Raw genomic sequence first — 26,166 nt, 5'->3', positions numbered from 1 at the left:
GAATTCTTTGCTGCAGATACAGGAGTGCAGTATGAATGTGAAGATGGATATACTGTAGAGGGAGGAGACGCCAAGAAATATGTCTATTGCATCACTGGAAGCTGGACTGAAGGCCCAGTGTGCAGTAAGTGGGGTAACACTTTGTTATAACAGAATTAATAAATGGTGAATATATAGTTTATTAAACTTAATCATTAATAGTTTTTAACTGTTTTCAAACAATGAAATTAACTGTTTACTCGTAACAGTTTTCATGTTGATTGCCTTTGTTCACACATTGCTGTATTTTTTGGTGCATTACAAAAAAAACAGAAACTTTACGAAACATCTCTAAATTATTGCTAATGTTGTGTCTGCTGTATGTGTAAATAGGCAAACTGATAATAGGTGATAATATGTCAGTGTTGTTCTGCTGCCCCCAAGTGGTAAAACAAAATAGAGACGATACACCACTGAACCTTTTTTCAATCACCTCTTCTATAATATAAATGCACATTCATCAGCTCTACGTCTTCGTCCTCTCTTGTTGGACTGAGGGCAGACTGGACGCTACAGTGACTCGCTATCGCTTCTAGAGGAACTAGTGGTGTTACAAGACGGGTTAGCTGCTCATTTCAGTAGATATCTCTGCAACACAACACATGACGTCTTTTTATTTGTATAGCACATTTCAACAACAAGGCAATTCAAAGTGCTTCACATAAAACCATCAAAACACAAGGCAAAAGAAAAGGAGATTTAAAAACAATTAAAAACATTCATTAAAACACTAAAAAGCAGTGTAAGAAATAAAATACAGTAGTAAAATGCAGGAAATTGATTAATATCCTTGAATCTAAAATAGAAAAGACTTCAATCTTGATTTAAATGATTTAAAAGAGCTGAGGGTCTCAGCAGACCTGCAGCTTTCTGGGACTTTGTTCCAGATGTGTGGAGCAGAAAAAGTGAACGCTGCTTCTCCATGTTTAGTTCTGACTCTGGGAACAGAAAGTAGACCGGTCCCAGACGAGCTAAGGGGTCGGGATGGTTCATAAGGTAGCAGCAGATCAGAGATGTATTTTGGCCCGAAACCATTCAGTGCTTTTTAAACCAACAGCAGGATTTTAAAGTCAATTCTTTGTTGGACAGGAAGCTAGTAGCTCATTTTCTGAATGTTCTTCAACTAAAATTCTGGCCAGATCTTACTTATTGGACCTTTAAAGAAAACTACATCAGTTTGTGATCCATGAAAGTGAATGTATTGTATGTACATGTGATTGTTTTTTCTCCCAGGCAGAGGAACCAGACCTGGTACTGAACCTGTTGGTTCTGCAGTGGGGGGAACAGATGGGGGGGCACACTACATCACCTGCAGTGGGACACAACCTGCAGGTGGAAGTGGTTTCTTGTATTTTCATATGAATTGGTGATATGTATGTACTACTGTATTTTAGGCAGTGGACCGGGTACTGAACATGGTGGTTCTGGAGGACATGACACATCTGCTGGTAGTGGGACACACCCTGACGGGCGAGGTAGGTTTTCAATTTTCTCTTGCGAGTACAACCTTACTATCTTCAGATTTGACTCAGTGAAACGCTGGGGAAATCATGATGTGTGATGAAATTTCAAAAATAAGTTTGCTATGACAGCTTAAAATATATTTGTTTCGAGAAACCTCCATTAACTTTAATTATTTCTATTTCAGTCAGCAATTGTGGAAAACATCCCGTAGTTCCAAATGGCGATTTTGTGGAAAAGACCGAAATATTTGTGCGGTACCAATGCGCTAGTTTTTACAAACTAGTGGGTCCAGACACAGTGCAGTGTTACAGTGATGGCACGTGGTCAAAAGTACCCACCTGCAAAGGTAAAAGAATCAAAATAAATCACCTCTAAAGGTCTGTTAAAGAAGTTGACTGGAGGGAAAAAGTAACAATTTTTTGTTGTTTCCTTTCTGCAGCCACCTTCTGTTCAGTGGACACTCGTCACGTCTATGAATTAATAGATGATGGAGTTAAATTCATAAGAGATGGTGACACAGTGAAATTGGAATGTGTGAAAAAGTCTCACCAGATTAACAATCACTATGCTGTGAGCCGGTGCACTAATGGAAACATTTCCTTTTCCGATTGTAAGTATCACTTTAAGATTATTCCTTTACAGTACTTCACTGATTTCTCATTGTACTCATGGATGCGTCCATGCTTGTACTTAGGGGTGTCACAATAAACTGGTGTTGACGATAATCGATATCGATATGTTAATAATACACATATCAGACAGACTTCACCTCCCAATGAGAAGTCAATAAGCTGCTCCACATTCACTGCTGTGTGATTGTTTGCAGGTTGTGCCGAGTGGGAACGAAAGATGGTGAGTGTTAAGTCGCTCTGCGTTTACGCTGATGGTGTCTCGCATTAAGCACTACTACTGTTTATTCATTCACGATTATGCATTTATATATTTTACAATATTGTTTTTGTTTGTAAAATCTTTTCACCAGAGTATTTGTTAAGGCTGTATCATCAAGGGGAAGATTCTGCTACCTTTGGATTTGCTGAAAACAGCCTGGAGGTAACAGCCTCTCAATAAAGTCTTGTGTTTCAACACTACTCTTTCTAGATTGTGTCGGCAGTTTTTGAGTCTAAATCACTTCAAATTCATCCAACTTTCATCCATATCCACTTCCTCCTGTTCAGGGTCATGAGACTCTTCCAGGTGGGATCCATCCTGCCGGTCTGTCACGAGCCTAATGACTCACAAATATCAATATTTTCAAATCAGATTTTATTGATCATGACACAAAGTTTGCGAAGTTTCAGAATATGAAGATTAACTGTTTGGAATTTAACTATCCAACAATTCATTCTGAACAAATCCATCTTGTTCCACTTCAATTAACAAGTCATTTCATTTTTTAAATCAAAGTTCACAGACTTAACATCTGTATTTAAATCAAGGTTCTTGCACACATAGGCAAGTACATCGACCTCTGATCATTGTACACTGCGTGTGTGAAATATGTTTCCTTGCATCGCACAATTACAAACCCAAAACCTTCGAGTGACATGTTGTACAGACAGAACCTAAATTACAATACATGTTAAGGCTACTTAAAGTTTAATCATTATTACAAGGCTGCAACTAGCAATTATTGTGTTATCTATGAATATTTATTTATTTATTTGATCGTTTATCATAAGTTACTAACAAAATCAAGAAGTTACAACCAAGAAGTTATTGCTATTTTTACTGGATAAATTACTCCAATGATTTATCCAATTTGCTATTAATTACTTTTCCGTCAATCAACTGACTCCTTAAAAATCAAAAAGCTTTGTCTCTTTAAAAAAAACACATAAAACCCAAGTCATTCTGTTCAGCCATAACTCACTTTGAACCAGAGATGATCCAACATCAGCTATCGGAAAACTGAATTTTTCATTTTATACAAGTGTGAGTATATGTTAATGGTGAATACTGTAGCTTCTGTTCTTATTTTTAAATCAATTTGCTGGACGGGGCCTTCCCAGGTTTTGCTGAGCAGCGTCAGTGTGTGAGATCAGAGTTAGAGATGTTCTGCACAGAGGAAGCTGAATCCAGTCCCAGCAGGGTGCCCAGGTAGGACTGCTCTCGGGGGTCCAGCATCTGATCGGGCCTCACGGGGTGGACAATGTTGGCGGGCTGAGGGGTGAGGGTGTACTTTTCTAAGAACGCCAGGTCTGTAGCCGCCTGGTAGCTAGAGTTCTGCTGCTGTCCTTGAGCCTGCATGCTCACAACGCTGTGAGTTTGGGAGGAGAGGGAAGAGGCCCTGTGAGCGTTCGGGTCAGCCTGCGCTCCACCTGCCATCTGGACAGGAACTAAAGTGACGGGCACGCAGACATTCGTGGGAGAAGGACTGCTCTGGAGGGCTGACTTCGGTTCAGCGCAGTATACCTTCGAGGGCTCCTCAAAAGGAACGGAGACTATTTTGTCCTCACCGAGTGTGCCATGGGGCTGCTCGGTGAAAAGGGTGCTGTGCACGTGGTCAACGTGGTACTTGAGCTTGTCTTTTCTTTTAAAGGTGGCACTGCAGTGGGGGCAGTTGAAAGGACGAGCGTCTGAGTGAATCACCATGTGCTTTGTCAAGGTCTTCTTGATCCGAAAGGTCTGGTTGCACTCTGGACACCTGTGGGGTTTCTCACCTGTCACATGAACACAAGAGAGCATCAAAGAGGTATGTTTACATCGCCATTTCTATTGCACTGTGTGTATTTCTATCATTTTTAAACTACGTCATTTTAACGATGTGGTGGCGCTGTACAGTAATCTGCACTATAGTGAACCGGGAGAGGCGCTGCCAAAACTAAGAGGAGGAAAACAGATGTTTGTCTTTGGCTGGACCGCAGTCCTATAAACACGGAAGTTCAAAATAACACCATCAGTTATTGCGCTTTTTCAAAATAAACGTGATGATTTCTTTGCCTTCACAGCAAGAAAATAAAAAAATCACTTGAGTAAACAAAACATTCAGGGATCAATCATGGAACATTAATGTCTGATGAGGTAATTATTCCTCTTCCATTCCCTGCCTTTGGATGTTTTCATATATTTTTATATCGCCAGCTAGCGTTACTGAACACGTGTCTGAACGTCGTCTTGTACTGCGACTACAATGTGCGTCTGCTTTCGACAACGAAAAGGTTCAAACAGACGTCTATAGAACATGATATTAGTTACATTACAATACATCTGAGAATGTGACTGCCATAAATAGACTACTGGTTAAAGCAAATCATTTAAATTAGAAGTAAAATACTCAAAATAAATTACATAAAAAAAAGGACGGACTGTCTCATAAAAGTTTGAGAGAAGGAATCGCTTAAAATAGAATAAAATTCATATTTAAATTTCTTCAGAAACAGAAGATCAATCTGTGAGTAAATAATATTTTGCCAGCTCTGTATATTTTACAAGATATTTGGCAGCCTATATAAGTATTTGTGGTCATATTCTCAGACTTAAACATATAACCATGTTATGTGATATGCTACTTCAACGTTAACTAGCTACTATCCTGCAATAAATCGATCATCAACTGGTAAGAATGCTGACTTTTATGCACCGTAAGCCTCAGTATTTTATCAGGATATTATGTTTGTAGCCAGTTATCAGCTAGAAATGATTTTGAGTAGTAAATCTGCCACTATTATCATTCTAAACTGCATGTGTGCTGTGGTAGAATAGAACAGTACCTAAGTGGGGCGGGGCTTAGTGGACGGACCATTGAGATAACAAACGGGTCGCCCATAAAGCATCTAACTGACACTTTTCTGTTCTCTCACATGTGACAAATACATGCACCGACTTATTTGTTTCCTTACCGGAGTGGGTCCTGAAGTGCATTTCCAGACTGGACTTTCCTTTAAATTCTTTCTTGCAAACCTCACACTGATGCACAGCGGTTTTATATCTGTGAACAAAGTCCTCATTAACGGAGACACGCAGAGGGGCAGCTAACAGAAGAAGAAGTGCGACTGATTTATGAGAAGACATACTTCTGCCAAACTTTCTCTCCCAAATGAATGCTCTTGTAGTGGACCGTCAGATGATCATGGCGCCTGAAGCACTTGCCACACTCTTCACATTGGTGTGCTTTCTCACCTGTAATAATAATAATAATAATAATAATAATGTGTTAAGTTAAAGTAATTACTGACTGGAGACAGTGAAAGGTTTACTTTGTTTCCCGCTGTACTGTGTGAAAAGAGACAAAGCAGGCACTGCCACAGTCGTATGTGACAGTGTCTGCTTTGTCCAAAAAGAAGATGCATGAAAATCCAACAGCTGTTTGTCTTACCGGAGTGTATTTTCTGATGTTTGGTCAGGTGATCATGCCGTATGAAGGTTTTCCCGCATTCGTCACACTCATAGCGCTTGTCGTCATGGTGGACTCTGAGGTGGAGCCTGTCCAGGGAACACTTTGCTCATTATAGGCAACTTTTAAAAAAATAAAGAAACTGGGAACTTGAAACTTTCACGATCACATTCTTCGAATCTCAGCGGACCGACCTGTAAGAGCTGCCATGACGGAAGCTTTGGCCACAGATACTACAGAGGTGAGGCTTCTCCCCGCTGTGGATCCTCAAGTGCTCTCTCAAAGTTGTTCTGTAAGAAGAAAAACACATCTCTCAACGAAGCAGCACAGGGTTACACGTTAGTTATTGCACTTCAGCATATCAAAGAAAAAAAGGTATGTGGGGGAAGTTTAGGGACAGAGACGTACCGTTCCCTTACGGATTTACCACAAACAAAGCAGGTCCACTTTCTTTTGCCTCCATGCGTGCACTCAATGTGCCTCTTTCTGTTGCCGGTGTCATTAAACTGTCGACCACAAATCTCACAGGGAAAGGGACCTGAAAATGAGAGAATACAAACTCTAGTGTTAAGCGGTCAAATGTAACACATGCAACGAGCGTGCACAAAGGCTCCGTTTGTTGCAGTATTCTTCTAAACACCAGAGGGCAGACAAACAAAAAGTACTGCGAGGGAGCAAGTGTGAGCGTTACCGGCAAAAATGCCAAAAACCAACCGCCACAATGGCAAGCAGGCATTGTAATTAACTGTAAACTCATATCTAATATTCACAGATTATTTATTTCCTCTATACAAGCCCTGTAGGAACAGAAGTCAAGTATTAAATGGATTATAAAGAAACAAAAAGGTTGAATATCCTGCAAACAATTTGATTTGGCAGGTAAAATACACACTCAAATGTAGATTTTCAACACCTCCGGTTTTTAAAGCATTAAAACATTAAACCTTAAGACTTCGTTTAAAAGCTTCTCCTTTACCAAGAATGAAGGTTTATCTTTAAGGAGGTGAAGAATTTATTTCCATCATAAACATCTCACCTAAGTGGTACTTTTCTTGGTGCTTTAGCCGGGCAAACCTGGACTTGAAGTACTCGTCACAGAAGGAGCATTTAAAGGGCCGGTCCTGGGTGTGCAGGATCATGTGCTCCTGCAGATGAGGCCTGCGCGTGAAGGTCTTCAGACAAACCTGGTTCAGAAGGTTCAAACGTTACAGAATGTTAAAATGAAAAAATAAACTATTTACACAGAGAAACTAAACGTATCCATCATCATGCATCATCTACTTAGCTTGCATAATCAGACAGTAATATGAGTGAAACAAATCCTTACTGCACATTTCCAGCCTTCACTCTTCCTCTTCCTCTTGGTAAGAAACTCTTGGATGTGGTCTGGATGGAACCTGGCAGGACAGTGAAGATATCACATATCATGGCATTATAGAACATGACTGCAGCGCACGCACATCTGTCATCATGGAGATCTAGTGGAGAGTTAGCTCTACAAAATGCATGTTGTTGTTTTTCTAAAACTTAGATATAAGTTTAACACACCTATGTTAAGGTATACAACTGTAGATTAGATGTTTAGCCATGCTAACAATGTGATTCTAGAGAGCTAACTTTGTGGACCAGAGGTAAAAGATTGTCTCACCTCCTGACATGCTTGGCCAGGGTTTTCTTGCTGGCATGGAGTTTGTTGCAGAAGGGGCATTTGTGCTCCTTCTTCTGGAAGGGAGCGTCGCTGGCGTGCTTCTTCTTGTGTACGGTCAGGTTAGACTTGGTGGAGTAGCGCTGAAGACAGACGTCACACTGAAAGGGTTTCTCTCCCGTGTGCACTCGGGTATGACTCTCGTACTTCCCTATGAAATGCAGGAAAGGTGCAGGTAACATGATAGATGGTATCAGTCGTAATAAATTAGGATGGGCATTTATTTCAGACATTTTATAGACCAAACAGTAAGTAGAACTAGATACTTAATGGAGACGATTCTTTGATTTAACATCTCAGTCTGTTAATGAAACGACTCATCTCATAGTAGCTGGGTTAATAGTGGTGCCTGCTGTAGAAAACAGTAATGATAACACTAATCATCTAGACCTTACTCCATATTTCCCACCTGCACGGTCAAAGGTCTTGTCACATTTGGGGCACTTGAGAATCTTCTTGCTGGAGGTTTGGATGATGACTGGAGCCAGACCCTCAGGGTACACTGGACTCTGGGTAGAGCTTCCTGCTGCTGGCACATGCACCTTCACCTCTCCATCAGCCTGCTGCTCTGCTCTCTCTAAATCTAAAACCTGCAGACCTGCGCTCTTGTCTCCAGCAAAAACCTCAACGACTTTCCTTTGGGCAACCCCGTCTTCATCCATGTCTCCGTCCTCTTCCTCCTCGTCCACTACATCCTCCCCCTGAGCTGGTTTGGATGTCTCGTTCGCATCCATCTTGGACAATTGGTTTTCCGCAGTCATCTTTCCTGCTTCTTCCGTTCCTTCTTCATCTTGCTCTCTTGGTGATACCGTGTTGACAGTGTGCTCCACATTGTCTCTCTGATATTTGGTGGGTGTTCTCCTCCTGCGAGCCGATCTCCGCGTGGTGGCAGTTCTCTGAGCTGCCGTCTTCTCGTTCTCAGTTGAGGTTTCCTGATGTGCATCAGGGTGACTCTTAACCACGTGGATCTGCAGGGAGTTTTCAGTGGGAAACTGGCGACTGCACATGGTGCACTGAACATAACATGGGCTCCGGATATCTATGTCACCTGCTGGCGAGTCACTGGAGGTCATTTCCACCTCGGGCGACCCTCTTATCTCATCCTGTGCCTGGATCACACGTACTGCGTTGTTGTCCCCTTCTTCACACAGCAGCTTGAGTATATCCATCATGTCCAGGAACTGGGCCGCTTCAGTTAGAGCTGGAAGGTCCGTCTCTGCAACAGCGCACTCGGAGGTGTACAAGAAGCCAAGCAGGAGCTGAAAAACAGAGTCCTCCACGTGGTCCAGAGTCACATGCGCTGTAGCAGGGTTCTTGGACAGCTCAGCGTGGAAGTAGCTGCTCCCATGGGCCAGCACCACTTTGTGGGCACTGTAGAGCCTCCCACCCACTGACACCGACACATCACAGAACCTCTGTCTGGTCCGGTCCTCATTCATGAACTCGAGGAGCTTGTGACTGTGCTGCGTCATAGCCAGGTTCCTGATTTGTGAGGCCGATTCTGGGACAGTTTCAGAGTTTGGTTGGGCTCTGGAGCCAAGCCCGGTGCTGCCCGGCACTGTGGCAGAGTCATTGCTGGCACTGACCTGCCTGCTGCGTTTGGGACGCAGCGGATTACAAGGCTTTTTTTTCATTGTTGGGTCTGTTGGGCGACCATCAATCACACCTGAAAAACCAGAGGAATACAATGCTGAGATTGAACAGGCATCCGTGCTCATCCTCTCAATGACTGAGGTTTGATCAGAATAGAGAAGCTAGTGACCTACAAGAGGGTACACAAGTGGCTTAGCACGTACATGTAGCTGACTTTAACAACACAACAATAGTATTAACAGCATGAAGCGGACATCAAGGGGACGCTGTGGTGAGAAGTTAAAAACAATGGGCATGAAAAGAGGCACGACTGGGAAGTATTGCGAACGGTTGGTCGAGGTACATTTCGCCCATTTATTAAAATAAAGCATAACGAATAGCTAATTATTATCAGCACTTTAAGTTTCTCACAATACAGGCCTGACGGAGACATGACAGTAATCTATTCAGTAACCTTACTGAATTCCTAACGGCCAAGACGTTTAACGTTATTGATGCGTATCGTGTCTCCACCTCAAGGACCCCTTACGTTGATGTTACAGTCTGACGGACGGGCCCCCCTCCGAGGAGAGTGTTGACAAACGACCCTAGCTGCTTCCCGGAAATTGACGTCTAACCCTTTTATCGGGGCGTTTAAAACAAAATCTTACCTTAACAATACGAGCCGCTTTTACAAAGACCTGCACGCTCCTGTTGACAAGAAGTGTGGAAAATACACGGAGGAATAACAGTTCCCTCAGAAGTGTAACGCCCCACCGTCCATCCTGGAAAAAATATCGGACAACGTAACAAACCGTCAGCCCATTGGCTCTCTCGGCTTTTGTCCTCTAACGCTCTTGTTTACAGGCATACACATAGGTCCAAAATAAAGAGAGAGCGCGAGAATCAAACGTTGAGATACCGTTGTTATTTAATTGTGTATGTAAAGCATGAAAAGTCAAACACGAATTAAATGAGGAGGACGTGTTGTCGAGCAGTATCATAAGGCTCACGAGAGGGTTCATTAGACGAGGGTATCATGGGAAATGTAGTCTGAAAGCTAGTACCGTTCTTCTATTAGCAATAACCAAATCCGTATAATTAATAATACTCTATATTTTCATTATACGTTCTCTGGCTATTACCAACCAGTTTTGGAGCTCAGTACATAGGTGCAAAGCAACTAAACACATAAAGGCTTACTCAACTATTGCACTTAAGTACAATCCTGAGGTAGTCCTACTTGTACGTAACCTATAATATTAGTATTTTAAAGTGTTGTGACTTCATACTTTTACCCCACTAAAGGGAAATGGAGTGTATTTTACTTAGTTACTGCAAACTAATGTTTTAAAAATATGACCATGTGAAATACATTCCACTGTTATACAGAACCGGAAACCACCCAACATTATATAAAATTAGTTCCATTACCTCCACTGTATCTGGTTACAACATGTGTATGTTGCTTACATGTGTTAACACATCACTAATGATAATCTAGTAGTATTTTATATAGTTATGTTTCACTGAAAGAGCCCACACCCGAGTTATTTTACTCCTAAACTTTAAGTATATTTTGTTGATAGCCCTTACCTACTTCTAATTAAGTAAGATTTTGATTGCAGGAGTAAAACTTGTAACACAGTACTTTTAAACTGTAGTATTGCTACTTTTATTGAAGTAAAATATTTGATTACATATTCAATCACTGCTCTTACACTTAACTTAAGGTTTATGATGTATTAAGGTGTATCGATTTAAATATATGTGAAAATACATGTGCTATTTACACATACTTAAAAAATAAACAAATCCTTGGCCATTACATACAGTCGGTGCCATTATAAATCTAGAGCAAGAGCAACTGCAAAACAAGTAACACTAAAAGAACCGTAGGTATTACCATTGAGCCGATAGAATGCTCTTAGGGCTCTTCAAATTAGTGATGTCAGTGACTTTTTAATGACAGAGATACTTCTCAGATTAGATCCACCAATGTACTTCTTTGAAAGACTGGGCCTCGGTCCAAACAACTGCTGCAGCCAAATATCTGAGGACACGCTCCGTAATACATGTGCACACGTGTATTTTAAGTTTATGTCCATGTTTTAGATCAATTGTGGGCATATTTCCTTCTACAGAAGACTGAATTTGTAATAAAGTTACAGGTGTTGCCTCTGCTCAGGTAAGGTTAATCATCTCTTTTTGGAGTTGCTCGAATTAGCCTCCCCGGGTGAACCTCACGCATTGCAAACACAAGACATTGTAAGTCCATTAGCCTAATCCGTCCTATCTGGCTTGCACCGCTCCAAGCATTTCAGTGAGCTCATGCATGGCGGAGGAGCAGAGCTGAAGATGGAGCTGCACAGACAAGAGCTCCCCTCCTGTCTTTGACTGAAATTAGGATATCGCCAAACATCTATTCATTTGGAGGACTTGTTAAGGACAATGTTGAGATTCAGTGCGCAAGTGTGGATGTTGTGGTTGCTTTATGCAGGTAATGCTTGGATACACTGTTTGTGATTAAGTGCTGAACCTTACTGACACATGTTAAAAAATTGCATGCAGTTACATTTTCGTTGATAGATTGCTTTTAATAAGTTAATATTGTATTGTATTTTTCTCTTCAGGCACTTTCTCCGATGAGGACATCAACGGATGTGAACAGCAGCCATGCCAAAATGGTGGTCTGTGTGAGAGCCACAGTGGAGGTTTCAGATGCCTTTGCTCCCAACAACGCCAAAATAGGCGCCTATATGGAGGAGAGAACTGCACAACTGCACTTTCAGGGTGTGATGACAACCAATGTGAGAATGGAGGAATATGCTCCCCCTTACTTGCTAATGATCAGCACACATGCATCTGCCTTGCTGGCTTCACGGGCCCTCAATGCCAGACCCCCACCGTCTTCTCATTTGAGTCCCGAGGCTTCATGTACATAGAGACTCAGCTTCTAGACCAAGAGGTTCCTCTCAATGTGACATTCAGCTTCAGGACAGCAGGACCGGTCGGCACCCTCTTGCAGCGCAGAGTGGACGACCTGCTTCTCAGCATTCAGCTGATGGACGGGTATCTTTCCCTCCTCAGTCTGAGAGGTCAAGGCTCCAGCACGCTGGTTCAGGAGCTGCCAGAGTACTTGTCCAACAACAAGTGGCACACAGTTGAAGCATCTCTGGGTGGCGTGGTCAGCCTCATCAGGCTGCTCTGCACTGAAGGAAGCTGCACCAGAGACTCCGGCGCTAGAGTCCAGCTGCTTGAGCAAGCCTCTGCTCTCCCCGAGCCAGGAACAGTTCGTCAAAGCCTCTTCATAGGAGAAGTCGGTGGGAACTGGGGTTCGGGCAGAGTAGCTGATGAAGCCGACTACCCACCTTCTTTTCTGGGCTGCTTCAGAGATGTGTTTGTGGACTCACATCTGGTGTTGCCTGCTATAATATCAGAAGATTCAGACGTCCAGAAAAACATCACTGTGGGATGCAGCGACAAAGACAAGTGCGATGACAGCCCGTGTCAGAACCGAGGGCGCTGTGTCAGCCAGGGCTGGAGGAACTACATGTGTGAGTGCCACAGGCCATATGAGGGAAACAACTGTGCAGATGGTAAGATGTTCACACACACTATCTTCGCTGCAAGTCATTTCAAATTCGTTGAAACAAGATTAATGCAACCAGGAGGTTCAGTACTCAAAATCTTATCTTTGTTTTTGCTTCTTTCCTTTGAGAAAACCAGAGTCAACTTAAGTTACCACTCAAAATGAGGGCTTAACTTTGTTTTTATGCTCTGAGGAGGCATCACCACTTTTGGCACCTGTACGCGACATGTTTCATTTATGAAATAGTAGAGCTATGACCGACAAGACTCTTCAAGGATGATGAAACTGTATGATGTGTTTGTGTTTGATGTGTAGGTCTCATATGTTTTAAATGAGTTCTAGAAATGTTTGGACTGACTTTGAAATGCGTGTGAAGTCTTTTTTCCTTTAATTGCGGCATTCAAATGGCAAATTTCCAGATATTATTACTGGAAGATATGCTGTAAAAACAGGTATATAGGTCAAATCAAGTTCAACCTCAGTGGAGATACCTCAATACTAGCTAGAAAGCTTCCCAGCAGGATAATAAAATTAGTCTGTAGACTTTAAAGGAGCTTACGGAGTCAGTAGAAATAGCACTGTGTTCAGCCAAACAGCCATGCGATTAGAAGGCATTCAGCAACGCCTGGTCTGAGGATTAAAAAAACGTGGTTTCTGGAGCTCACCTGGCATGCTTTCACGTTGACAAATTAGGGAGTCATGTGGATCACGCAATGCAGAAGGATTTTTGTTGGTTGGTTTTCTCAGAGGCTTCTTCTTTTCAATGAACAGAGAGCATTATTCATTGTCAAAGCAAAGCTGGAAATAGACTACAACCTCACCTGTCTGTCAAAACAAGCTCTCATTAAGTTGATGAAGGATTATGGTCCATGAAATTGATAACTGCAGGAATTTACATGTATTAGCTCTCTGGCAGAGAGATAGATGAGAAGATCAATACAACTCTAATGTCTGTCCATTGCGAGGATGCTACAACCAGCAGCAGGCTAGCTTAGATTGTATAGACCTTTTCATTGCCATGCTGTTGTTAAACAGCATGGCAATGAAACAGCCCTGTTTGCTTCCCATCAGCTCCTGCATTAACAAACTTGCAACAGGGGGGGAATATTTCTATTAACACGGTGTTTCTAATTTGTTTTGACTGTTCGAGAAACAAAGGGTAAAACCAACAATTTGCCGTTTTATAGGGATTATGTGCTGGACTATTGTCTTCTCTTAGCAGTTGCCAGGTGCAGACTGGTGCTAAGCTAAGCTAACCGGCTGCTGGATGTAGCTTCCTATTTAATGGACAGACATGAGAGTGGTGTCAATCCTCCTATTTTGTCATACTATTTGTTTTAGTGCTTTTCAACAGGTTTTGTTTAAGTTTGACTTTCATGGCTTTTTCTCTCTCTTCCCTGTGCCCATGCAGAGTATATAACGGCAAGGTTTGGAAAAAAAGACCTGGAGAGTTATGCTGTCTTCTCATTGGACGATGACCCAAATGATACTGTGACTATATCCATGTTCATTCGCACCCGACAATCCAGAGGCCTGCTCCTCATACTGGCCAACAGCACAAGCCAGTACCTCCGCCTGTGGCTGGAAGAGGGAAGGGTTAAAGTTCAGGTCAACAACTTTGAGACCCTCGTTGGTCGGGGCGCGGTCAGTGACGGCCATTTCCATCTGGTGACTGTGAAGCTGGAAGGAATGGCAGCCATGTTGTTCCATTCAGCCCAGAGCTGGGGCTCTACGCCCATTAGGCCCATCCAGACCCATCCCGGGGATCTGGTTTTCGTTGGGGGGCTACCAGACTCGAGGGCCTCTGCCTCGTTTGGTGGCTACTTTAAGGGATGTGTCCAGGATCTGAGGATTAACAGCAAGCGACTGCAGTTCTATCCCATCGCAACTCCAGTGGAATCTTACAGCCTGGAGCAACTCGTCAACGCTGCACAAGGATGCAGCAGTGACAATGCCTGTGATGTGAGTTCAATTCTTTGTCTTTAATAAGCTTGTGACGAGAGGCTAGTCTTGATTTATTTGGAATGTTTTCTCTCCATAAGGTCAACCCCTGTCTCAATGGGGGAGTGTGTTACTCCATGTGGGACGATTTCACCTGTAACTGCCCCCCCAACACTGCAGGGCAGCGCTGCGAGGAGGTGAAATGGTGTGAGCTGTCTCCCTGCCCCGCCACGGCTGTTTGTCAACCCCTCTCTCAGGGCTTCGAGTGTAAGTGTCCTGAGATGAGGACCTGTCATTGCACTATTCCTGTCCTAAAAGAACACTGGATAAAAAAGTCTCAGAGACTGTCTACGAAAGGCTGAGGAATATGCTTTAAATAATATTATGTGTACAGCCACCCTTACACGTAAAAAAACATTGCCAAGAAAGAGGATCCATAATAAATGTGTATGCCTTTCATAGCCCATTTCTGATCTTGGTTTGTATCCAGTGGAGGGACTCTCCACAGTCTCACTGGTGCCGGCTCTGATGAATTACAGTGTGACTGATTACAGAAGAGAACAGCTTCGAGGCAGGGATCCTACACAGGATTCCTCTAAGGCGTTGTAATCCCTGGTCAGATTAAGACCACATGCCTGTGGAAGTTGATGATGTCCTGGAGATGTCACATCTTCACAAAGAGAAAAGGAGCTGTTGATCCAGAGAAGCTGCCAGTCAAAGACGTTTTTCATAAGTGCCTGTATTTCCACACATACTTAGCATATATTAAGTTTTCTCACTTTTCTGCATTCAGCGGCCCCTTTTCACTTCTCCTCTTTTTCTCTTTTGCGTGACATATTTTGGAAGCCTTTTTTCTCTTTTTTTTGTGGATTCCTCAATGTCACATCGCCACCAATGACCCAGCTGATGACACAATATGCAGTGTACCTGCAGCTTGTTTTGTCTGTTGTGCACTTTAGACAAAACAGACAATATATATATTTTTAACGTCCCTGTTTAAACAGTTTAAAGTCCCTAAAAACATATTTTTGAGGATTAAATATTATTGATAAAACCTTAAAGACTAAATTAACACCCACTGAAAATCTTGTCTTTGATGACTTCCTCTTGGTTTAACTGTTTGACTTCCTGCAGTGATAACAATGTACTGTAGGACTGTGACATCACCGTTGGAAGTGGTTACAAATGCAACTTGAAATGTTCAACTTGAGAGGGAAATAACTGCTTTACAGCCTGGTGTTAAGTGACTCTTTAAGGTTTTGAAACCAAGTTTTCAGAGGCTTTAACTATAATGGTGATTATAGTAAGAATGGGGACTATGTCCTGGCACTGGAATAGATTGAAAATGAATGGTAAAACTACATGTAATAGTTTTCATTTCAGCTCATTAAGTCTCTTCCATTTCTCTCCTTCAGGTTTGTCTAATGTGACATTTCGGGTTGAAAGCAGTATTTTGCACTACCAAAGCAATGGGAAGATTAAGCGCAGCCTCAGCAGCGTCTCCCTCAGCTTCCGCACAAGACAGTCCACTGCCACCTTAATGCATGCACAGAAAGACACCGACTACCTCACTGTCTCCCTCCTGAATGCTCATTTGGTCATGGAGCTCCAGTCTGGGGCTGGCAAGGATTTCTACAAGGTTACAGTTCCAAGCAAGGGTCCAAACAGTGATGGAGAGTGGCACACTGTGGAGCTCAGCATGGAGGACCAGACACTCCCGACTTCCAGGTGGATCTTGGCTGTGGATGGAGGCAAGAAGGAGCTAAACATGTCCAAAACAGCTGCGGGGAACCTGGATTTTCTTAGGGAGGGAGCAGACATTTTCCTGGGAGGACTGAGCATGGACACCGGAGTGAACCTAACCGGCTGTCTGGGCGCGGTGGAGATTGGAGGCCTTCCCCTCCCTTTCTACTTGAACACAGAGTTGAACCTCCCCAGACCTCAGGAGGAGCAGTTTGCGAGGATAAACCACAACGCTGACCCACGATACGGCTGCTGGGGAGCCAGTGTGTGTGCACCAAACCCCTGTAATAATGAGGGTGTGTGTGAGGACTTGTTTGACCTGCACCACTGCACATGTCCCTCTGAGTGGACGGGGCCACTGTGTCAAGACCCAACAGACACCTGCATCTCCAGCCCCTGCATCTATGGCAACTGCATCAACCTACACGGGGGATTCATGTGTATGTGTGAGCTGGGGTACAGTGGTAAACAGTGCGAGGTGGAAGTTGATATGTGTGAAAACAGCAATTGCAGCCAAGGCGCCTCGTGCCTCAAAGGTTTCAATAGCTACACTTGTCTCTGCCCTCAGAATCTGACGGGAGAATACTGCGAGTAAGTTCGTCCACATTTGTCAATATCTCCGTGACATAAAGCTTACAGGAGCATACACTTGTAATCGGTATATGAGCTCTGAGCTGTACTGATTTACAAAATGGTCTCTTACAGGGAGAAAATTCCTGAAATCCCATGGTATATTGAGACCAATCCGTGAGTGCTTTTCCATAAAATATTGAAAATAAACACACTTCCATTGTTTCACTTAACCCAGTACATATTGAATCAACCAGTGCCAAGCTGGAGGCCATTGACATTTCTTTCTGTGTTCTTTTATTTGTTAAGTCTTCCTCAGTTGCCTGTATCTACATGCACGGGCACAAGATGGGACTACAGCTGCTTTAATGGAGGAAATTGCTCAGAAGCAGACGACAGCTGTTACTGCATGTCTGGTTTCACGGGACAGTGGTAGGACATGTATAATTCTATTTAATCGTCTTTGCTGACCTCGAGGTTTCTCAACCCTGGGGGTCAGAACCTAATGGCCCCACATGGAGTCGCTAACACAGACAAAGTCACCCAGTGTCGATGTTGAAAAAATGTATCGGAATAGTTTTATAGGTTTTAAATACAGCATCATTGACGTAAAATCTATTTGTAAATACCTGTTCACATGAGAATCATGGGAACTAAAATCAGGGTCATGAGCCAGAAAAGCTTGTCAAAACCCAGCCGGGCCTGTTCTTAAAGCTGCTATCGTCAATGTTTTGATATTATCATTGGATTGAATGGCTACTACTGCTTGAATTGACAAACCAACAGAAAATGATTACCCAACTCTGTAGCTCCCCTCTGTTCAACAGAGTTTTTAGTGTCATTCAGCTCATTGTTTTGACTTTACAGCCTCCAACTTAACTGTTTTCCTTCACTCTCACTGCTCTTATCAGTGTTGTTTTTAGATGTAGCAGGGAGCTCACTGTATGCTGTTCAGCACCAAACTGCAGACAAAGTTAGCAGCTAACTGGTGAACACGGTGAAACACTTAGCAGCTAAGGAGCCAGATATTTTCCACAGGAGTTGGTGTAGACCAAAAACAGAGCTAAATAATAGAGTTAATATCCTGCTTTCATTCTGTCCTATGTTTCCTTGCAGGTGTGAGAAGGATGTGGATGAATGTGCCTCGGACCCGTGTATGAACGCAGGCTTCTGTGTCAACTACGTGAACAGTTTTGAGTGCGTGTGTGATATGAATTACTCAGGAGTACACTGTCAAATGGACGTCAGTGACTTCTACCTGTACCTCTTCCTGGGCCTGTGGCAGAACTTCTTCCAGGTGGTGTCCTACCTTGTGATGCGCCTCGACGATGAGCCAGAAATTGAGTGGGGATTCTACGTCAACGATTAGGCCCTTGACTCTCTATTATTATCAAATTGGACTAAACTTGGTCGAGGTAGAGAGTCACACTGGAGTACATTTCAACAAATATAGTTCCCAAAAATCATGTAATGTGTGATCAAGAACCTGCACACAGAACATCAGTCGGTCTGTGAAGCTTCATACTAAAGGGAGGACGGAGCCAAAACATCTTTCTCTCAAATGAAGTTAAACCCATTAAAGTCATTTTTTTGATCCCAACTCTATTAAAAACTAAAGAGTTCACAAGAAGAGAAGGAGGACAATTGCAGTAAATATACATTATGTGTGAAACTGTATTTTATTATATCTAGTATACTGACGAGGCCAGTTATAGAATTGTGTCCGCTGTGAACAGATGTGTTTGCTAATGAATATGAATGAATCCATACAGTATATATATTCATACATTTGATATGGTTCTCATAGTGAAAACCATATTAGAGACTTTGTCTTGTGCCTTATTCATTTTCCACTTTTATCCGGAGTATTGCTTTCTTATCAGTGTATGTTTTTAACTGTTCAGGGACACACTCGCATACAGTTATCATCTACTGGATATGAATAGAATACCTGTCTGTTGCTAGGAAGTTGTGTATTTATAAATGTACCCTAATATAAATGATGAAGGCTATTCTGCATGCAGTGCATACAGAACCTGATGTGTACGATGAAAACATAAAATAAAATTTGGAAACTGTTTTTTAAGGTGATCTGGTACATTTTAGTTGTTTCTATGTCCTGGAATAGTTTGATATTGAATTTGACTCTAGTGCCTCCGGAGTTGTTACATTGCTGCAGCTTGGGTTGTATTTTTGCTGTCAGTAGGTGACCTAGTGTCTGCTCCCCTCTTCACTTGTACATCAAGAAGAGAATGCCTGAACTTTCGGTTTATTCTTATGTGGTCAATCTGGTTTTCTGTAATGTGATTAGGTGATATCCAAATTGCTTTATGTACTGCTTTATGGGGAAAGACTGTCCCTCGTACCAGTTTGTGAAAAAGTCATAGTATATTGTGTTGCAAAAATTCATCGTAAAGTATTTCGACAAAGTATTGTATGTCCAAAAAAAGTCATAGTATATTATGTCGAAGTTTAAAATATGTCATTAGTATACCATGTAGAGAAAAAGTCATAAAAAAGTCAAAGTATAGCATGTCAAAATAATTTTAAAAAGTTATGGTATAATATGTCGAAAAAAGTCATAGTATAGTATGTTGAAAAAGACATCTGAAAAGGTGATGTCTTTCGAGCTGGTTTCTGCTCCTCCCAAGACTTTAATAATCCCCAAAATAATGCTGTCATTTTCAACACATTCAGACATTTACAGCACAATACCACAGGTATGTTTACATTTCCCACGACTTTGTCTTTCTTCATAGCTTTAAGAATAGTCGACCACCACTAGGCCTGAACCAGTGTCCCTTGTGACAGATAACAGCTTGTTTGGGACCGTTCAGTGCCAGAGCTGGCCCTAACTCTACAATTATGTTGTACATGGTGCATTTTCCTTTCCTTTTGTTCTACAACCCTTCTGTCCCATGTCTCCCTCCAGTTGCGAGAACGATGTGTATGAATGTGCCTCGGACCCGATGAACGCAGGCTTCTTCAACTACGTGAACAGTTCTGAGATTACACAGGGACACACTGCTAAATGGACGTGAGCGATCTCCATCTGTACCTCCTCTTGGGCCTGTGGCAGAACTTCTTCCAGCTGGTGTCCTACCTCGTGATTCGTCTCGACGATGAACCAGAAATTGAGTGTGGGGATTCCACGTCAACGATTAGGCCCCTGAATGTGTATATGATGAACTGCATTAAACTTAGTCTAGTAGAGGGTCACACTGGAGTAGATTTTTAAAAAATATTAGAAAAATCATGCTATGAGTTAATAATATTGCACCATATTTATTATTAATTATACATTTTTTCTGGTTCCCATTCTGAAAACTACAAAATTAGTCTTTCTTGAACATTAAATTTCCTTTTTATCTGAGGCACTGCTTTCTGATCCGTGTATGTTTTATAACTGTTCAGGGACTCACTCACATAGTTATCATCTACTGTATATGAATAACATACCTGTCTATAGCTAGGAAGATGTGTATTTACAAATATCCATTTACCCTCATCTAAATGATGAAGGCTATTCTGTTTACAGTCCATACAAAACCTGATCTGTAAATGAAAACATAAAATAAAATTCTTGAAATGTTTGCAAATCGTCTGGTTTCATTAACAACTTCACAATCCCGTTCTGCAAACAAACGATTCCAGTGGGACAACTTCACTTTCTTTACAAACAAAATAAGAAATGGCCTCTATTTATTCATCTGGTGCTTACAGGTAAACTATGATGCAAACAAATATCGCACGAAGCAAAACTAGACTAAGAAAATGTGCAAATGAGGAGAGCAGATATCAGAAAGTAAGTAACACACTTAGACACGGACCCCGACAGATGAGATCCACTCAGAGAGGCAGTCCGTTCGGGAAGGCTCTGTTGGTGCACTGTAGCTGTGTAAACTCTCAAAGTCTAAGAGGAACATGAAGATAGTTTTCTTTAAAAACATTCCTGTTTAATTACTGATCATATGAATACAGTTATCATACAAAGATTCAGCATGGCCAGCGCACCTGATATAAGACACTACTACAGGGTCGGCCATGGCACTCGCAGTGCTGGAAGGCTGTTGAAGAGCTTCTGCTCTGATTTCCCACCATCATCAGAAACGGCAACATATTATCAGCAATACATACACACTACTGAAAGACAGGCGTCAGGCCTGCTCATGGAGCTTACAGTCACAGAGCTCTCTGTAGATCCTCTTGCGTATTTTTGGTATGTCCCGCTGTGAAAACTGCAGCGGTTTTGCCAGAGCAAGGCATCTACAGTACTGTAAAGAACATAGAGCATGCAGTTAGTATGCGATGAGTTCAAACAATTAGACACCATAACTGAAGATTGAAAAGCATGTTGTTTACCTCCAAGACAAAAACTCCACAGTCATTTTCATTGGTCTGCTGTGGGATTATCTGTAGAGGGCAGCAGGGGGAGACAACACATCACCATCAGCCATGTTTTATTCCTCGTGCCACTCAATGTTGTCGTCTACCGTGACAGCCTATGAGACCTAAAGACAATACCTCATCGTATGACACTCCCCAACCGCTTTCAAAATCGGTGTGCTTCTTCTCCTTTGCTTCGGTCATCAAGTATTTCAGAATGTTCTATCATAAGAAACATAGTTTTACTATGTAAAGCAGATTTCAACACGCTGAAATGTTTATGTAGATTGTTAAGAGTGACAAAAACAAAACAAACAAACATAAAATTACCCTTGCAACCTTCTGGAGTGCGTTTCCTTGAGAGTCGTAAAGGCAGATCTTCTTTTTGTCAATGTCAGCTGTCACCAGACACCAGTGAACCTCCAGGTGGATGGGCACCAAGAGCAAACTCTTTGAAAACAAATCCACCTGTGCAAGGTAGAAAGGGTTAAAAGAAACATTAGGTATGTCATAACAATATTAAAAAGTCATAGTATACATGTCATAAAAAGTCATCACGTGGTATTTCATGACATTGTATAGCATGTCATATGAAATCTCATAAAAACTCATAGCATGCTATATGAATGCCTTTAAAACGTCATATTATAGTATATCTTAAAAAGTAAAAAAAAAAAACATGTTTAAAAGTAATGTATTTGATATAAAATGTCATAGTATGGTATAACAACAAAAGTCACATCAAAGTATGTCATATCAAAAGTAATAGAGTACGACATAAAAATGTCAGAAAAAAGTTATAGTGCGTCTTAAAAATGTCATGGAGAGTCATAGTATAGTATCATTTAAATGTCAATAAATGTTATAGTATAATATAACATGAAAAAGTAATAAAAAGGTCAAAGTGTAAAAAAGTCATTTCTATACTATGTCGAAAAAAGTCAGTGTAGTATGTAAAAAAAAAAAAAAGGACATAAAAAATGATGGTGTATGTAAAAAAAAAGTCAGAATAGTTTGTTGAAAATGTCATAAAAAAGTCACAGGCCATGACAAAAATCATCAAAACTTCATAGCATGTGTCACAAAAAAGTCATAGTATGCCAAACAGTTTTTGTCAAAGAAATATGTAAATCTATTCTCACTTTAGAAATCACAGAATCATTACACCAAGTTAGACCTGACCTGCTTTGTCCATCTCTTAACACCGTCATAGCCTTTAGTCATGAGCTGCCTGTGGAAGAAGCTGTTGAGAAAATGGACCTAAGAGGTGGGACAACAAGGAGATTAAGAAGAATTCCAATCTTACACAAATTATCTGTCTGTGAAAAATGTGTTTCATATTACTCAGAGGTGGTAAGAAAGCAAATATACGTATTTTCCAAAATGTGAGGAAAATGTCAAACCATTCCTTTAATTAGTAGCAATAACACTGGCAGGTAAAAACGTCACTCATCTAGTGTTCCAGTTATAATGAGAGAATTAAAAAAAACACGCTATCTACGTAGAAGATTACCTTGTGGTGGGCAGCTTCCAGAATTAATTCCCCATACATGTTCATGACCTGAGGCAGAAACACAAGTCACATTTAGTAAGTAAAAGTTACATCCAGGATGAACAATCAAAGCGTGAGAGAGACTGAAGTCTTGGCGTGTTAGATGATGACCTGGTCGTTGAGCCAGTTCTGATCTGCCAGTGTTGACAAGTCATCCAGTGTCAGTGTGTGTTTCTTGTAGACCACCTGGAAGGAGGGAACAGGCTTCTGAACAATGGCAGTTCGGTATTTGATAACTTCTGAGAAGATGACATTTTTCCTGCATAGACAGAAAAATAAAATATAATTGGTCCAGGGATAAAATCATGACAGATTCCCCCACTCTCTACCCTTTCTACCCGAACCGCTTCTGTGGTCGTTCCCGCTACAGTAGGCGTCTCCAGGCCCATCTTTTGCCATGATGACACACAAACAATACCCGACACATGCTGCTGTGGCTGGTAATAACCGATGTTGCGATAAGAGGCTTTCATCACGCAAAGTGATTCGAGACAGTGAGATTCAGATGTTTGACAAAATGTACCTGTCGCTGAAATCAGTGTTGAGCTTCCTCTCCAGATGTCTCAACACGTCTCTCTTGTGTAATGGGATGAAACATCCATATATTCTGTAGAAGTCCTCAAGAAATTCTATAAAAAGGCATGGAAACATTTTTATCTCAAAAAGCTGTGAAAAACAGAGATAATGGGGAAAATTTATAAAAGTGAAAATGTATATACACCGTGGATTTCTTTTCTCAGTGTGCTGATATCAGTTTGAGAAGTCTTTTCACTGGTGATTCTCTCATCGGTGTCTCTATCTGTAGCCTGGTCCTGACCTGGAGGGACAGTTGTGAATTGTCCCGATGGGCCGTCGACCTCGAGCCTTTGAACTGGTACCATTGTCCTCGCTTCTTTAACACGTGCCGTTAACACACACGCATCGCTGTCTGTACTCAGCGGGGGTCTGACAGTGTGACAAAGTTGTAAAGGGTCTGTAATTCCACTGAGTTGTGCATACGTTTCAGTTTTCTGAGACGGCAGCGTTGCTGCGGGCACGATTTGACCGTTGTCACTCGCAGAAACATTTGTGTCCATAACCAGGTTGTGCATGGAATTGGAAGCGATCAACTTTTCTGACAGACTGACAGAGTGACAAAGCTTCAGCGGGGAACTCTGTCCTCCGAGCGAGTCTGAATCTCCAGTATCACATCCGAGAGGTGACACAAGAACGGATGCTCTGACTGAATCTTCTAGGTTTGGTGTGTGGTACATTGGGACTTTGCTTTTATTTTGCTGTGATTGGGTCTCTACACCGTCGCAAGGGTCAGAGCTGATTCCACAAGGTCTTTTCTTTGCTCTGAAAAACCCAAAACGAAATTTCTCCCTCCGCTTTCTCCACATCCAAAGCTGCAATTTACAACACATGCGTCTTTTGGCTCGCCTGGAGAGATGAGAAACTCCCTTGACTGAAGACAGGAATCCCTTTTTTTTCTTGAGGTATTTTGCTTTGCCTCGGTGGCTCTGTGTCCGATGCATCTAGGAAAAGGTTTGTTAGAGTGGACGATGGAGGGTCACATGAGAGCGTTGTGGGTATCTTTTCAGCCGCTGGAAAGGCAGATCTAAGTCCGACAGCTCGTGTGCAGCAGAGCTGAAACAGATTGCTATTTCGTCCAGGCCATGGTCCATCGTCTCTAATGTCCCTTTAAGAAAAGGATGTAGATTCCCTTGATACTTCAAGTCAGATGTGGCCAGCTGAGCCACTGTGGACTTATTGGATGCTCACCCACACCGGAAAAGGATTTTCAAAGCCTACTCTGATGTCCTCTGGTGGCTTCTTCAGCAGAGTGATTGACAACCTGAACAACTCCTGCAATACAGAATGGATGTATTACTATAGACAGGGCTCCCACATAGTTTCATCTCACTTTTAAATAAAGCTACACATAGTTTGCCTGGTAAGCAGATTCTGAGATTTTTCTGAAGATTATCAATGCATCCTCAAAGGTTGTAAATGTTTTGCAACACGTGTCCCCACACAGGTTACCTAACAAACGTGATCATTTGAATTGCTCCACACTCAGTTTTTACCAGTCTGGTACGTTCTTATCTTCACACGTGTTTCCACGCAAACAGCCTTGCTACATTAGCTAACGTAGCTAGGCTCACTGGCACCACCACTGCGGGTAACAAAGCTGCTAGCTTACCGTTACTGCCTCATTGAAACGTCGGAGTGGGATGAACTATGCTCTCATTAACGTCCACCACGTCTACTGCCTGGAGAATAATGTACTTTAAATTCAAGAGACGATGTTTAGCTGTTTGATCCTCTCAACCTGCAGCGCAGTTAGCATCATGTATACAATACATTGCACATTGAGTCGCGTATGGAATGCGTCACTCTTGGGCCGACCAATCAGACTTGACTGAGAAAGAGTTGTCAGAGGGAGGGACAATGCCAGCATTTAGCTATGTTATGAAAGCAATTTTTCCTCGTTTGGCTTTAATATTTAGCATTGCCTTGCCGAGTCAAATTATGTCCTACGTACAAAAACTATACCCATAAAAAGCATCCAATTTGTGGTTTCCATTTCAATTGAAGTGGTGCTTTCTTACCAGTAACCAAAACAATAGGTATGTGCTGCAAGTGTTCAGTCTAACTATGAAGCAAGCAGATGCACATCTTGTATTTATTTAGAACATCTTTTGTCTTTCACGTTTAACCAGCAAAAAAGACCTGATTGAAACTTGGAGGAAGACCGGTTTTGTTTGACAGCTTGTTATCATTTTGAATTACAGCACTAATAACCAGGATATATGGGGGATAACTGTCATTCAAAGTAAAATGACACATGCATGTATGGTGTCTCAATATTGACCCTTTTGCAGTGGGATGAAACTTCATATATTCCGTAAAAGTCATCAATCTCAAATATTGTGAAAAATAGAAAAATAAATCCCTAACAATACACAAACGTCAAAGTGGGTCTTTTTACTTGTAATTTTTTCATCGGTGTCTCTGTTAGTAGCCTGGGTCTGACCCGGAGAGACACTTGTGTATTGTGCAAATGGTCAAATACAAAGCAAATAAGTGGGCGGCAGCAATGAGAGTCCCTGTCCCTCAACTATGTCCCTTCTGTTGGCAAATATCCTCTTTGCTGAAGATCAATGATCAAGTCACTCTGAGCTCCTGCTGGTTACACAATACAGGTGTTTGAACATGAACTCTTCACATATTATGGTATTTAACTCAAGAAATATTCATCTCAGATCTGGTCACAGCCATAA

At 41.9% G+C, this 26,166-nt stretch overlaps 4 protein-coding genes across 5 annotated transcripts; 2 read left to right on the top strand and 2 right to left on the bottom strand.

Moving 5' to 3' along the window:
- Window positions 1-6: 6 nt before the first annotated feature.
- LOC116387829 (complement factor H-related protein 3-like) lies at window positions 7-3,382 on the top strand (the record flags this gene model as incomplete). Its single annotated transcript, XM_031855250.1, has 6 exons — window positions 7-124; window positions 1,434-1,514; window positions 1,688-1,849; window positions 1,943-2,113; window positions 2,330-2,355; window positions 2,486-3,382. Coding segments are annotated over 6 exons (570 nt in total), but the record flags the coding sequence as incomplete, so codon positions are not given.
- Window positions 2,755-10,134, bottom strand: zbtb41 (zinc finger and BTB domain containing 41). 2 transcript variants are annotated; one of them, XM_031855249.1, is made up of 11 exons: window positions 9,788-10,134; window positions 7,954-9,210; window positions 7,488-7,695; window positions 7,167-7,236; window positions 6,876-7,023; window positions 6,248-6,377; window positions 6,034-6,129; window positions 5,822-5,928; window positions 5,520-5,625; window positions 5,346-5,434; window positions 2,755-4,166 (listed from the first exon to the last, which is right to left on the bottom strand). In XM_031855249.1, exons 2-11 carry the CDS (start codon window positions 9,176-9,178, stop codon window positions 3,532-3,534), a joined length of 2,814 nt encoding a protein of 937 aa, XP_031711109.1. In that variant the 5' UTR covers window positions 9,179-9,210; window positions 9,788-10,134; the 3' UTR covers window positions 2,755-3,531. The 2 variants fall into 2 exon arrangements, with proteins under 2 accessions (XP_031711109.1, XP_031711108.1); XM_031855248.1 differs by lacking the exon at window positions 9,788-10,134 and having other exon boundaries at window positions 7,954-9,767.
- Window positions 10,135-11,469: 1,335 nt separating this feature from the next.
- Window positions 11,470-19,036, top strand: LOC116387895 (protein crumbs homolog 1-like). The gene is made up of 8 exons (XM_031855349.1): window positions 11,470-11,616; window positions 11,750-12,715; window positions 14,120-14,670; window positions 14,751-14,916; window positions 16,065-16,983; window positions 17,098-17,139; window positions 17,272-17,394; window positions 18,079-19,036. Exons 1-8 carry the CDS (start codon window positions 11,568-11,570, stop codon window positions 18,329-18,331), a joined length of 3,069 nt encoding a protein of 1,022 aa, XP_031711209.1. The 5' UTR covers window positions 11,470-11,567; the 3' UTR covers window positions 18,332-19,036.
- LOC116387896 (sentrin-specific protease 5-like) lies at window positions 18,857-25,299 on the bottom strand. The gene is made up of 10 exons (XM_031855350.1): window positions 25,086-25,299; window positions 23,622-24,748; window positions 23,424-23,529; window positions 23,012-23,159; window positions 22,862-22,909; window positions 22,531-22,608; window positions 21,679-21,816; window positions 21,487-21,570; window positions 21,325-21,375; window positions 18,857-21,236 (listed from the first exon to the last, which is right to left on the bottom strand). Exons 2-10 carry the CDS (start codon window positions 24,415-24,417, stop codon window positions 21,120-21,122), a joined length of 1,566 nt encoding a protein of 521 aa, XP_031711210.1. The 5' UTR covers window positions 24,418-24,748; window positions 25,086-25,299; the 3' UTR covers window positions 18,857-21,119.
- Between the last annotated feature and the right edge of the window lie 867 nt (window positions 25,300-26,166).

The sequence above is a fragment of the Anarrhichthys ocellatus genome, unplaced genomic scaffold, assembly GCF_004355925.1.
Source record: "Anarrhichthys ocellatus isolate YVR2014 unplaced genomic scaffold, GSC_Weel_1.0 scaffold15, whole genome shotgun sequence".
Lineage (NCBI taxonomy): Eukaryota > Metazoa > Chordata > Actinopteri > Perciformes > Anarhichadidae > Anarrhichthys > Anarrhichthys ocellatus.
Note: the sequence above shows the minus strand (reverse complement) of the source record. Positions and strands in the feature narration are given on the sequence as shown.